At 41.4% G+C, this 15,083-nt stretch overlaps 1 protein-coding gene across 2 annotated transcripts in view; it reads right to left on the bottom strand.

Annotated features, from left to right (window-relative positions):
• Window positions 1-13,885, bottom strand: part of LOC125122642 (ubiquinol-cytochrome-c reductase complex assembly factor 1) — a 115,007-nt gene extending 101,122 nt beyond the window's left edge. For both annotated transcript variants that reach the window (XM_047771234.1, XM_047771235.1), the window contains exon 1: window positions 13,762-13,885. In XM_047771234.1, the coding sequence (XP_047627190.1) occupies window positions 13,762-13,785 (24 nt within the window). In that variant the 5' untranslated portion in view covers window positions 13,786-13,885. The remainder of the gene's footprint in view (window positions 1-13,761) is intronic.
• Window positions 13,886-15,083: the final 1,198 nt, after the last annotated feature.

Genomic DNA, 15,083 nt, shown 5'->3' with positions numbered 1-15,083 from the left:
ACATACTAAGTTGCATCTGAATCTCCATTTCCTTCCTGACTAGGCAGGAAGGGCTGGAGGTAAGGTGGAGAAAGGTGTTAAGAGTTTTAAACCTAAAGAAGCTTTCTTTTTTTTTTTTTTTTTTTTTTTGCTGTTGCTAGGGCCACTTCCACAGCATATGGAGATTCCCAGGCTAGGGGTCTAATCGGAGCCGTAGCCACCTGCCTACGCCAGAGCCACAGCAATGTGGGATCTGAGCCACATCTGCAACCTACACCACAGCTCACGGCAATGTCAGATCCTTAACTCACTGAGCAAGGCCAGAGATCAAACCCGCAACTTCATGGTTCCTAGTCAGATTCATTAACCACTGCGCCACGATGGGAACTCCAAAACCTAGAAAAGCTTTCTAAAATGTCTCACAGGGAGTTCCCTTGGTGGTGCAGTGGAAACTAATCCAACTAGAATCCATGAGGATGTGGGTTCAGTCCCTGGTCTCGCTCAGTGGGTTGGGGATCCAGCATTGCCTTGAGCTGCAATGTAGGTCACAGACGCAGCTCGGATCTGGTGTTGCTGTGGCTGTGGCGTAGGCCGGAGGCTACAGCTCCAATTAGACCCCCTAGCCTAGGAACCTCCATATGCTGCAGGTACAGCCTAAAAAAAAAATAATTAATTGTCTCAAGGTTCTAAAATTGTGCAACTGTTTTCTAAGAGGCTACTCACAGCAACTTATGTTTCAAGTGAAAAGAAAAGCTTGAAAATAGGATTTTATTTCAGCTCAAGTCTGACCTGTTAGGATTGTTTTCAAATGAGATTGATTTACTGGCTTTTGTTTACTAATAGCTGACAGATTTACCAGAAGTGTTCAATGTCAGATGTTCCTTTCCTAAACATGTAAATATGTGATAAGATCAAATTTCAGCAGATTCCAGCCCAAAAAGGGGCAAGAAAAAAGGTAAGAGGAAATTACAAGTAGGAACAATGCAAACTTCTGGAAGATTTTCTTAAGAATTTCATCATATTTTTTCCAACATCAATAAAATTTGTCTTTGTAATATTTGACTCTACCTGGCCTCATGCCAATACTTTAAATCACTTCTTATTAGAAGAAAGGAGCAATCAGCTCTGTTCTTTCCTTCTTCAATCCTACAACAACAATTCTTTGTCCAAACCCTTAATTGAAACTGAGGTGTAGCAAAAAAAGTATTTGAATCTCAAGCCTGCCATTAAATAACTGTGTTACTAGTTACTCAATACTCTGGACCTCTGTTTTCCCTTATGTAAAAGCGGGAATAATAAAAGCTACCTCACAGAAGTGTCCCAAGGATCATCTGTAAAGGCACTTCAATAACAGTAAAACACACACATACACACACACAAAGGCTTCATTAACTGTTAACAATTGTTACTGAATTATGTAATAAGCTCCTCTTTCCCCAGCAAACTGTCACAGCAGCAAGGGCAATTTACTTGAAATGCTGTTTTTGAATCTTTCTCAAAAGCTTACAATGCCTCCGAGTGCCTCTGTAGTCAAACATAAACACCTGGGAGTTCCCGTTGTGGCACAGCAGAAAAGAATCCGACTAGGAATCATAAGGTTTCGGGTTTGATTCCTGGCCTCAGTCGGTTAAGGATTTAGTGTTGCTGCGAGCTGTGGTGTAGGTCACAGACACAGCTCAGATCCTGAGTTGCTGTGGCTCTGGCGTAGGCCGGCAGCTGTAGCTCTGATTCCATTCCTAGCTTGGGAACCTCCATATGCCACAAATGCAGCCATAAAAAGCAAAATTAATTAATTAATTAAACACCTGTCTTTACCAACTGAAATTCTCTAGACCCATCAATACATTTACATACCCTGCCTTGCATTCTCCACAGAGCAGTCCCAAAACCTGACTCATTTTCTCTGGTTTGGGAATTACTGCTCCTCTCCACACAAGCTAATCCTCTTGTAATCAGTTCCTCTGGGACTCTCTTCTTCACTCCTACCCAAACAATGAGCTCTCATTTGCTTCGATAAATCTCCCAAGATTCCAGTTCTGGCTCTACTGACTCTACCTGGTCCTTTTTCCTTCCCAACTCTCCCAACACTTCATTTACAAATATAAATCTGTAGAAGCACTTATCATCCTCTTAAATGCACTAATATATTAGGCCTGTAACAATTAGCAAACTTCAATTCTACCAAGTTCAGAAAAAATTTATAGTCATTTCCAGCGGTTAAAATCATTGCTTTAATTTAGGATAATATATACACCATCACTAAGTGGGAACTGGTTTTAGCATCGTTTTTGCCTCTTCAACACTTCAAAATTTTAAAGATTGGTTCTATGTTTTTATTTCTCATACATTCTGTAAATCACAGGTGATTTTACATTATATTTCAAAATATTCTGACATATCAGCTCTTTTTGTGAATATGCTTTATATTTTTTCTTTTTTTTTTTTGGGTGTGGGGGGGTGCCCGCACCCATGCCATGTGGGAGTTCCCAGGCTACAGGTGGAATCAGAGCCGCAGCTACCAGCCTACGCCACAGCCACAGCAACACCAGACCCTTAACCCTCTGAGTGAGGCCAGGGTTTGAAGCCGCATCTTCATGGATACTAGTGGGGTTCTTAACCTGCTAAGCCACAAGAACTCCTCAACAGTCCACTAACTAGACTATTTCTTCATGAGGTTTTTAAGATAATGTAGTATTTTCCTTGGCTCACTTGTAAGCTGGAAAAGGCCTATTCAATTCTCCTATTCCCCATAGTTCTGTTTTGCAAAATGACTAAAAACACTGAGTTATCAAATACTGAACCACTGTTCCTAGGGAAAATACATGGTTAGGGTCCTGTAAGCCTCTGATCACATTTTCATCAACCGATCAATACATGACCTTGTTTTATTTGTTGCTGTTTAAAAGACACCTTATTTAATATGTTCTATTGATTTATTAACAATGAACTCACAGCCAATAGCACTATAACACACTCCTGAACAAAACTTACCTAACACACAAATTTTTTCCACAAGAAACATCACAGCCTTCTTGCACTTAGCAACACTAGACAGCACTTCAGCACTATACTTAGGGGCTATTTTAAATTGGAAAATCACAAACAAAAGCACAAAAATGCAAAAAACATGACACTACACAGACCATGAGAAGGATACTTGTTTATAGTATAGAAGCTGAAACAAGAACTCAAAGTATCATCTCAGCCAGGAATATGCATGTTGCAGTTCAAATTTTCACCCCTCTGCATATGTCCACAAATGACTGCAAAAGCACCATGAGTACTGATTTGGGGATTATAAATAAATTTTAGCAAATATGTGAATTCTCAAATACAGAATATGTGAATAAAGAAGATTGACAACAGTAACCAAATTTTCTACTCTATAATTCTCCAGTGCTGTCTATATTCTGAATGTCACTGATGCTAATTCAATTCTATGGTCCAAAGGACAAACACGACTACAGGTTACAAAACTACATGCTAACCAAATTTTCTACTCTATAATTCTCCAGTGCTGTCTATATTCTGAATGTCACTGATGCTAATTCAATTCTATGGTCCAAAGGACAAACACGACTACAGGTTACAAAACTACATGCTACATGCTACAAAATGATACTTACACAGATAGGAGGAGCAAGAGACTGTTCAACCATTCTTTCGATAAATACTAAATTTTCTGGCTCTTCCTACTTTGTTAGAGATGTCTAATGAGCTTTCAAAAAAATGATTACATATAGGAAGGATTTGAGCAAACAGTAAATAAGGATGATGGGTCACATTTCAGAGAAAAGAATTAAATATGAAAAGGCAGAAGGACAGAATAAACCCAGTGTTACTGGGTTGGATTTAGACTATGAGTTTTTAATATATAAAGAAATCAATGTATGTGTGTTTATGTATATGTATACACATACATAGATTTGCTACTCCTGTACTGATAGGACCTGGAAGCAATGACCCCCACCCTCCACACCCAGCTGCAATGACTACATGTAGCATCTATACTTGGTTTCTAAATAGTAATATTCACTAAAAGGAACTAGCCTTCTCCGGAGAAAAGTTGACTACTGAATGGGGCTGAAGCCCCTCAAATCTTATTCACAAAGGTTTGGCATTATTTTATTTACCTGGCAGTTCCTTAGAAAACTCCATTTGTCTTGGAACTCAGCTGGAATGAAAACCATTTTCCCCAGGAGCTCCCCAGGAGCACTGGTTGAAAACAGATAGTGGCAATTGTTTAATTTTGTAGCTGCCTGAGGCAGTGGACAGGTAATATTTGGGGAAAATAATAGGCTAACCAAAAATTTAAAAGGAAAAGCAGGGGAATAAGATATTCATAGGGGGTTTGAAAAGCTATGACATACTCCTGGGAATCTGAAGGTCATGAAGATGCACAGGGCTGTGTATATGCCAAGAATAGAAAAGACCTGAGACTGCCCTAAGCTCTCATCTCTGGTTGCCCTTGAGGATCTGCATAAGCAAGAAGTGAAAGATAAGGCAGAACTTCAAATGACTGGCAGAATGTGGAAAGCAAGCCCCAAAATGCACACAGAGCCCTTCAACAAAAACTGAGACTCACTGGTTCCAGGCATTTAAGGAAATGTTCATTCAATCATTATCTGACCACTAATCTAACTAGGCAGAGACACAACGAAGAATATATACTTTGCAGAACTAATTTAGAGTAGTCACTAAATTCAGAGTTGCCACATTGTATTACTTAAAATGTTCAGTTTTCGGAGTTCCCATTGTGCTCAGCAGGTTAGGAACCCAACTAGTATCCATGAAGATGCAGGTTCAATTCCTGGCCTCAATCAGTGGGTTAAAAGATCCAGCTTTGCCATGAGCTGGGGTGTAGGCTGCAGACAAGGCTCAGATCTGGCATTGCTATGGCTGTGGTGCAGGCCGGCAGCTGCAGCTCCAACTTGTAGCCCAGGAACTTTCATATGCCATGAGTGTGGCCATTAAAAAAAAAAAAAGTTCAGTTTTCAATTTATGAAACATGTAAGAAAACAAAAAAGCATGGTCCATGATCTATATAAGAGGGGAAAAAAATCAACAGAAACTGTCCCTGAGGAAGCACAGATATTAGACAAACTAGACAAAGACTTTTGAACCAGCTATTTAAAATGTTTAAGATCTAAAGGAAACCATGTCTAAGAACCATAGCAAAGTATGAGAACGGTATCTCACTGAACAAGGAATACTATTAAAGAGAAATTATACCATAAAACAATCAGAAATTCTGGAGATGAAAAGAGCAATAAATAAAATGAACATTTCTCTAGAGGAGTTTAACAGTAGATTTGGGCAAAAAAAAAAGAATCAGTGACCTTGGAGTTCCTATAGTGGCACAGCAGAAGCGAATCTGACTGAGAACAATGAGGTTGTGGGTTCAACCCCTGGCCTCGGCCCAGTGGGCTGGGGATCCAGTGTTGCCGTGAGCTGTGGTGTAGGTTGCAGATGTGGCTCGGATCTGACATTGCTGTGGCTCTGGGGTAGGCCAGCAGCAACAGCCCGGATTAGACTCCTAGCCTGGGAACTTCCATATGCCACAGCTTCGGCCCTAAAAAGACAAAACACACACACACAAAAAAAAAAGAATCAGTGACTTTGAAGATAGGTCAACTGAGGTATCCAGCCCAAGAAATACAAAGGAAAAAAAAATGAAGAAAATTTAACAGAGCCTCAGAAACCTTCCATCAAATGTACCTATACCACCAAATGTACCAACATAGGTTTAATGGGAGTCTCAAATAGAGAGGAAAGAAACAAAGGAACAGAAAAGATGTGTTAAGAAATACTAGCAGAAGACATCTAAAATTTGATGAAAAAAAAATTAATCTATAAATCCAAAAGTTCAACTAACTCCTAATAGGAAAAATTCAGAGAGATCCACAAATAAAAATATCATAGTCAAGCTGTAGAAAGACAAAGATAAAGATAGAATCTTGAGGAGTTCCCATCGTGGCGCAATGGAAACGAATCCAGCTAGGAACCATGAGGTTGAGGGTTTGATCCCTGGCCTCCCTCAGTGAGCTAACATTGCCGTGAGCTGTGGTATAGGTCACAAACACGGCTGGGATCTGGCATTGCTGTGGCTGTGGCGTAGGCCAGAGGCTACAGCTCCAATTAGACCCCTAACCTAGGAACTTCCATATGCTTCGGGTGCAGCCCTAAAAAGGACAAAAAGACCAAAAAAAAAAGGTAGAATCTTGAAAGCAGTAAGAGAAGGGATTCATCATGTATAAGAGATCCTCAATAACATTAACAGCTGTATTTCTCCTCAGAAACCATGAAGGCTAGAAGGCAGTGGAATGAAATACTCAAAATGCTGGGGGAGGAGTTCCCATCATGGCACAGTGGTTAACGAATCCGACTAGGAACCATGAGGTTTCGGGTTCGGTCCCTGCCCTTGCTCAGTGGGTTAACGATCTGGCGTTGCCGTGAGCTGTGGTGTAGGTTGCAGACGCGGCTCGGATCCTGCGTTGCTGTGGCTCTGGCATAGGCCAGTGGCTACAGCTCCGATTGGACCCCTAGCCTGGGAACCTCCATATGCCGCAGGAGTGGCCCAAGAAATAGCAAAAAGACAAAAAATAAAATAAATTTAATTTAATTTAAAAAAAAAATGCTGGGGGAGGGGGCATGGGAAGGAATGGCCAATAAGAATTTTATACTCAACAAAATTAACACTCAAATGTAAAGGGAAAATTAAGGCTTTCTGGATAAACAAAAACAGAATCTGTCAATAGAAGGCCTGCCCTACAGCAAAAACTAAAGGGAGAACTTCAGGGTAAAATGAGACTTTTTGTTTTGTAGTGGGTTTGTTTTATTTTTGTTTTTGTTTTTGTTTTCAGCCACACCCACAACATATGGAAGTTCTGGGGCCAGGTATCAAATCTAAGCTGGAACTGCAACCTACACCACAGCTGCAGCAACACTGCATCCTTAACCCACTGCTCCAGACCAGGGATCAAACTGGTGTCTTCACAAAGACAAGCCGGATCACTATACTCACTATACCACAACAGGAAACCCTGAAATTAGACCTTTGACAGTACAGACACTCAAATCCACATGAAGAAATAAAGTGCACCTGTAACAGTTAACTATTTGAATAAATTAAAAATACAGAATAGGGAGTTCCCGTCATGGCTCAGCAGTAACGAACCTGACTAGTATCCATGAGAACAAGGGTTCAATCTCTGGCCTTGCTCCATGGGTTAAAGATCCGGCGATGCTGTGAGCTATGATGTATACCACAGATGCAGCTCAGATCCTGCATTGCTGTAGCTGTGGTGTAGGCTGGCAGCTGCAGCTCTGATTTGACCCCTAGCCTGGGAACTTCCATATGCCATACCTGAGGCCCCAAAAAGCAAAGAAAAAAAAACCCTGTATAAATTTGCTGCCTATAATTATTTTTTATTTTTAATTTAAAAGACAACTGCACTGGGAGTTCCCGTCATGGCGCAGGGGTTAACGAATCCAACTAGGAACCATGAGGTTGCGAGTTCAATCCCTGGCCTTGCTCAGTGGTTAAGGACCCGGCATTGCCATGAGCTGTGCTGTAGGTTGCAGACGTGGCTCAGATCCCACATTGCTGTGGTTCTGGCGTAGGCCTGCGGCTGTGGCTCCAATTCGACCCCTAGCCTGGGAACCTCCATATGCCACGGGAGTGGCCCAAAAAATGGCAAAAAGACAAAAACAAACAAAAAATAAAAATAAAAGACAACTGCACAAAGGAAATAATCATTAATCTATATTGAAAGATATTCAATGTATAAAGAGGTAATCTGAATGACAACAACGGCACAAAGGAAGAAGGAAGAAATAAAGCAATATAGGATCAAAAATTTTTTTTTAATTTATTTTTGTCTTTTTGCTATTTCTTGGGCCGCTCCCGCGGCATATGGAGGTTCCCAGTCTAGGGGTCCAATCGGAGCTGTAGCCACTGGCCTACGCCAGAGCCACAGCAACGCAGGATCCGAGCCGCGTCTGCAACCTACACCACAACTCACGGCAACGCCAGATCGTTAACCCACTGAGCAAGGGCAGGGACCGAACCCACAACCTCATGGTTCCTAGTCGGATTCATTAACCACTGCGCCACGACGGGAACTCCCAAAATTTTGATATACTATTGAAACCACAGTGGTATTTTTCAAATTAGATTATTATAAATTAAGATGTTAATTGTAGTCCCCAGGGCACATTCTAAGAAAATAACAAAAAAAATATTAAAACCTTACATCATACATAAACATTAACTCAAAATGGATCAAAGACATAAAACTATGAAACTCTCAAAAGAAAACATAAAGGAAACGTTTCATGACTTTAGATTTGGCAATGATTTTTCTGGATTTAACACCAAAAGCAGAGGCAATAAAAAATAGTTAAGTTGGACTTCATCAAAATTAAAATCTTTTGTGCATCAAAGAATACTATCAAAAAAGTGATAAGGGACAGATTACAGGATATATAAAGAACCTCTATAACTCAACAAAAAAACAAACTTGATTAGGAAAACAGATAAAGAACTCAAATAGACGTTTCTCCAAAGATATACATAATGGACAATAAGCATAGGAAATAAACACCACTAATCATTAGAGAAATACAAATCAAAACTATGAGATCATCATTCACATCCATTAAGATTATGGGAAAAAAAAAACGCAACAGAAAATAACAAGTGTCAGAGCTTCCATTGTAGCTCATTGAGCTAAGAACCCGACTAGGAGTTCCTGCTGTGGCTCAGCAGTAACAAATATGACTAGTATCCATGACAAGGGCTCAATTCCTGGCCTCAGGATCAAAGGGTTAAGTATGTGGCATTGCCATGAGCTGTGGTATAGGTTGCAGATGCAGCTCAGATCCAACCCCTAGCAACTTCCATATGCTGCATGCATAGCCCAAAAAAGAAAAAAAAAAAGGAAAAAAGAAAAAATGAACCCTACTAATATCTGTGAGAATGTCGGTTTGATTCCTGGCCTTGCTCAGTGGGTAAAGGATCTGGCATTACTGTGGCTGTGGTGTAGGCCAGCAGCTGCAGCTCTGATTCAACCCCTAGCCTGGGAACTTCCATATGCAGCAGGTGTAGCCCTAAACCTAAAAAGAAAAAAACAGAAAAGAAAATAACAAGTGTTGGCAAAGATGTGAAGAAAATAAAACCCTTGTGCTTTACTGGTAGAAATGTAAAACGATGCAACTGTTGTGAAAAGCAGAATGATGACTGCTCAAAAACTAGGAGTTCCCAGAGCTCCCTCGTGGCTTAGCAGGTTAAAGAGCCAGCATTGTCACTGCTGTGGCTCTGGTTACAGCTATGGCAATGGTTCAATCACTGGCCCAGGAATTTCTGCTGCTGCAACCAAAAAAAAAAAAAAAAAAATCAGGAGTTCCTGGTGGCCAAGGAGGTTAAGGATCCAGTGTTGTCATTGCTGTGGTGCAGGTTTGATCCCTGGCCTGGGAACCTCTGCATGCCATGGCCTCATACAAAAAAAAAAAAAAATTAATCATAGAACTGCCATATGATCCAATAATTCTACTTCTGAGCACATGCCCAAAAGAAGTGATAATAAGGACTAGAACAAATATTTCTACACCCATGTTCATGGTAGCACTACTTCATAATCGCCAAAAGGTATCCATCAACAGATGAATGAATAAACAAAATGTGGTATATGCATACAATAGAATATTATTCCTCCTTTAGAAAAGGAAATTTTGACACACTACAACATGTATGAAACTTGAGACCATTAAGTGAAATAAACCAGTCGCAAAAGGACCAAAACTATATGATTCCAGTTATACGAAGTACCCAGAGTGGCCAAAATCTTAAGACAGAAAGAATGGTGGTTGTGCAGAGCTAAGTAGAGTGGGGCATAGGGATTTATCTTTTAATAGGTACAGAGTTTCATTTTTGCAGATGAAGGGAGTTCTGTGGATGATGGTCATAATGAAAGCAAAACAATGTGAATGTACTTAATACCACTGAACTGTACACTTAAAATCGCTTAAAATGGTAAATTATGCTATGTGTACTCTACTACCATTTTTTTCTACTACGCTTTTTTTAAAGTCCAGTATGGCTTTCTGCAATTTCTACTATTTCCAAAGAAAAGCAAAAATTATTACCAGTGCCCAAGATGGCTCATAAACCATAAGAAAGTCTCATAGCACTGTTCAAATGTCCTATTCCTATGCTAGAGCTACTCAGCAATATCAGTATTTTAGTTTAGTCCTCCTTCCCAAACTCATCAGGAGAAGGGTAAAAACTGGTCAAAAAGACAGAAGGCAAAAGGGGAGGCTAATGAGAATGTTTCAGGAATACTACCTCTCAGTGGTTCAATTTTCTTATCTGCAAAATGGGGTAATAATAGCCTACATTTTCAAAGGGCCGTCATAAGGATTAAATAAGCTCGCAAATGCAATTCCCATGGGAAGTGCCCTATAAATGTTGGCTATCAATATTACTGCTCAAGAAATCCCAAAGTTTTATTTCAACTACAGCCTCTATTTCAGCTCTTTCCTGAACACCAAATCTACAGCTGCAAAAGCAAGAAAATGAACAAAAATCTCCACCTAGATTGTCTCAGTTAAGAAGCCCCCCCCCCTTTTTTTGCTTTTTTAGGGCCACATCTGTGGCATATGGAAGTTCCCAGGCTAGGGGTTGAGTCGGAGCTACAGCTGCCAGCCTAAGCCACAGCCAGAGCAAGGAGGGATCCAGCAATGCCAGATCCTTAACCCCGTGAGTGAGGCCAGGGATAGAACCTGAGCCTTCACGGATACTAGTTGGGTTCGTGACTGCTGAGCCACAATGGAAACTTCTAATCCTCAATTTTAAAAATTTAGGGAACTATACTCAGTATCTTGTAATAATCTATATGGGAAAAAAATCTGAAAAAGTATAGATATTTATGTATAACTGAATCACTGCTGTATACCTGAAACAAACACAACATTGTAAATCAACCATATTTTAAAAAATAAAAATAAAAAAGCTAATAAAACATGAATAACTAAAAACTAAAAATTTAAATCAGGAAAAGAGTAAATGCATCCAAAAAAAAAAACTTTAAAAATAAACCTTCCCTTTGTTTAAAATACTTAAATGGACCCCTCTGCCTCAAGATAAATCTCCAACTCCTAACCGTAATATGTAAGGCAACACTTCTGTCTTTTTCCCACAAGTGCCCCTCAGCCAAAGAGATTTACTTACAGCTCTTTGGTTGTCTAACACAATAGTATAACCTAATGCTTCTCCTCTATGCCCTTTCTCCTCTTCCCCATCTAATGTTCTCTCATTTAGTTCAAACATCTCCCTGATGGATGCTTGTCCTCAGGCTGGGTTAGGTATCTTTCTACTCCGCTAACACAACAACTCGTTCAGGCTCCTATCACAGAATTTCAAGAACTGTACTGGTAGTTTTCTTTTCTGTCTCTATTAGATTATAAACATGAGAATAAGGTCTATGTTTTTCATTTCACAGTCCCTTGGAGAGTTCCTAGAATGCAGTAAACACTCAACATAGTTGCTCAATTAAAGGAAAGGGAAGGAGTTCCAGCTGTGGCACAGTGGGTTAAGGACTCGAAGTTGTCTCTGTAAGGATGAGGGTTCGACCCCTGGTCTCGCTCAATGAGTTAAGGAACCTCGTGGTCACAGACGCAGCTCAGATCTGGTGTTACTGTATTTGTGGCATAAGCTCCAGCTGTGGCTCTGATTCAGTCCCTGGCCCAGAAACTTACATATGCCACAGGTGCAGCCATTTAAAAAAAAAAAAAATTGGACTACAGCAGCTCAGGTTGCTATGGAGGCACAGGCTCTGGTTTGATCCCTGGCTCAGTGCAATGTGTTAAAGGATCCAACACTGCCACAGCCATGCCGTAAGTCACAGCTGCAGCTCAGATTCAATCCCTGGCCGCAGATGAGGCTGTAAAAATTTTAAATAAATAAATAAATAAAGGGAAAAAAGTATTTAAAATGTCGCTTGTATAAACTCTTTCTCTGATCAACCCTATCAAACTTACCCTTAAGAAAATCTGAGGCTCAGAGAAGTTAGATGATTTGCTCAAGGCCACACCCATTGTTAAGTAATGGGGCCTAGCTTTCAAACAAGACTCTTTTGACTCCTAGACAGGTGCATTTTCCTCTATTTGTGAATTCCTCACAGTGCCTACCCCAAATGCCTCTTTAGCATAGCTGATTAATAAATATCTGCTTTCATGTTTACTGTCACTCTCTACTTCTAAGGGAATTTCTGTTGCTTTGCCACACATTACATTGCAACATATAAGAAGACTTTGAAGAATTACAGTATACAGTATAAAGTGAAAGTGACTTTCCTTATCTAAACTTGTTTTTTTACCTAAAAAGATGACTGGGAAGAAATACAGAAGAAAAATTAAAAATTCAACTAATAGAAGACAATTAGAGAAGAGGTTTCTATGGATGCTACCACCTAGGAAGAAATGAACCTACAACCCTCCACATGCTGAATAGCAAAAAGATTTAAGATAGCTGGGGCACCCACAAACTTCCAAGATGAATCAAGGTATTCATTTCAGGCCTATAGCCCAATAAAATTCTCATCTTTCCCACCCATATATCCATCTTAAAAACACTCAGGACATCCTATCCGCCATTTTCTCAGCAGTCCTCAGATCTGAATCAATTTCTGCCCTGGCATCCACAACCACTTCCGCCAAGTGGAATCTTTCCATAGATGTCAGGAGCTACTCTTCATACATTTACTAAGCAACAATAGAGGGCTCTGCACTGTGCTAGGCTGACAAGGAATACAAGAAGTAAAATCTTATATCTATGCAAACCATACATAAAAACATTTAAAATAAAAGTTTCTAATATCACAACTCAAAAGATAGCTACAGGCAGGACTAGACAGTGACTGCTATAAAAAAAAAAAAAGTCCTTGACCCAGTTTTTGAAAGACTTGATAAAATTATAAACCTTCCCATCCCTCCATGATTAGGAACCAAACTCTGTAATGTCCTTTTTTCTGTTGCCTCTTTCGTTCACTTTAATTCTTATAAGTCACAATCTGCTAGAAGGATCATGACTGAATCTCAAGAGGTGCAGTACCTTCCCATATGGGTGTTAATTAGTGGAGCCTTCCTCACTTATATCGTTCATTCCTGCAACAAATATTTTACGGAACATCTAGATGCGCCAGACACTATGCTAGGCAAAGTAAAAACGGCAGATATGACCCCAGTTCTCAATCCAATAGTTTCTAATAGTATTCCACTTAACTGTACGGTTAAGTACTAGATACCCGATCTCTGAAACAAACCCAGAGAACCTCAGAATCCGAAGGATCTGCACATTTACGTCCTTGTTTTGCCCATGGGGACTCTGATGTCAAAAAGTTACTTGCCCAAGGTCATCCTGTGCATTAGTGACAGAATAGGAACTAGAACCCAGGTCTCCCAAAACTCCAGTCAGTGCCCCACGCGCTGCCCCTCTCCCTGAGGGGAAGCCGCCACAGGTGGTGACCGAAGAAAAGCAAACTTCAACAAATTTAGGTCCGAGGTCACTCCTCGCCCTTCTCCAAAGAGGGGAAAGCCACGGCCGAACCGATGGTAGGGGGAGATGGGAAGCTGCCTCAGTTTCCCCGAAGACAGGCGGCCGCGCATTCTCGCTACGGCACAGGATCCGCGCCTGCATTTCCATCTACTTGCTCTCGCCCGGCCCTCTCCGACTCCAACCCCGGGGCCCGGAAGGCGGCAGCGCAAAGTAACTCCTTCACTCACAAGGACTCGCACCAGCAACGCCATGTTTCTCGACAACCATTTCCGGGTGAAGGGTGGGCTTCCGGAGTCCCAGCTGCCGCCACCCCTTCACTAGTTTGCCTTTTCTCCGGCGCGTGCAGGACAAAGGCAGCGCAGGCGCACAGAGGGCTCTGCGCGCTCGAGCGCGCGCTTTCCCCGCTTGCAGGAGGAGGCAGGGCCCCGGAGCGCGGCCGACCGTCAGACGTGCGCGCGCGTCCCCCGCTGAAATCTCTGTCGGACACGTCACAGAGGCTTAAACTGTGTACGCACAACCCTCTGCTACGGGCTTTTCATAGTTCACTCCTTAACCCCACACTTCATCCAGTCTCAATTCTCAGCACCTCCTTGTCCGAGTCCCTGTTCCCCAAGACTATCCCCACGATTTCCCCCCTTTTCACTGGCGGCTGAAAAAAACAGGATCTTGGGGAAATCCCAGGATTTAAGGGCTCCCTGCTAGGAGCCTGCGCCAGAGGAAGAACACAGGACACAGAGGAGTCCTGAAAGTCAGGGGCAAAGGGCGGTCACATGCTGACCCGAGACCTGAAGAAGGAACTTCAGGGGTTTCTGGTTGGTCGGTTGTGATTGGGGGCATCTTTGAGTATTGATAGAACAAGAACATAAGTATGAAGATGAGGATACAAAAGAAAGACTCAAGGGCGCAGGGAGTTTCCACAGGAGGTCTCAGGAGCAAATGGCCTTGGCTAGAGGCCTTGGGATCATTGCATCCCAAGAGCAGTAGAGGAGAGAGGGTTGTCAGTGCTTCTGGGGTAACTGGGAGCAGAAAGGCAAGATGTTGAAAGACTTCCTTTGGGGGGGAGGGCTCTTTTTAATGATTTTTATTTTTTTGTATTATACCTGGTTTACAGTGTTCTGTCAATTTTCTACCGTACAGCAAGGTGACCCAGTTACACATACATATATACATTCTTTTTTCTCATATCATCATGCCCCATCAAAAGTGACTGGATATAGTTTCCAGTGCTACACAGCAGGATCTCATTGCTTATCCATTCCAAAGGCAATAGTTTGCAACTATTAACCCCAAATTCCCAGTCCATCCCACTCCCTCCCTCTCCCCAAGACTTCCTTTTCATTCAGTCAGCATAGCCTATTGAAAGTCCACTATGTGCTGGACATAAGACGGGTGTGGATATTGGCTTCCAGAAGTTCATAGAGTGCTGGGCACAGAAAATTCCGGTAAGCCAATGAAAAAAATAAAATAATTTTAAAATGTGGTAAGTGCTACAAAGGAAACAACAAAGAGCTAAACTAAAGAATAACATGGAGGGAGTTACTGTTGTGGC

The sequence above is a fragment of the Phacochoerus africanus genome, chromosome 3 (assembly GCF_016906955.1).
Source record: "Phacochoerus africanus isolate WHEZ1 chromosome 3, ROS_Pafr_v1, whole genome shotgun sequence".
NCBI classification, from domain to species: Eukaryota; Metazoa; Chordata; class Mammalia; order Artiodactyla; family Suidae; genus Phacochoerus; species Phacochoerus africanus.
Note: the sequence above shows the minus strand (reverse complement) of the source record. Positions and strands in the feature narration are given on the sequence as shown.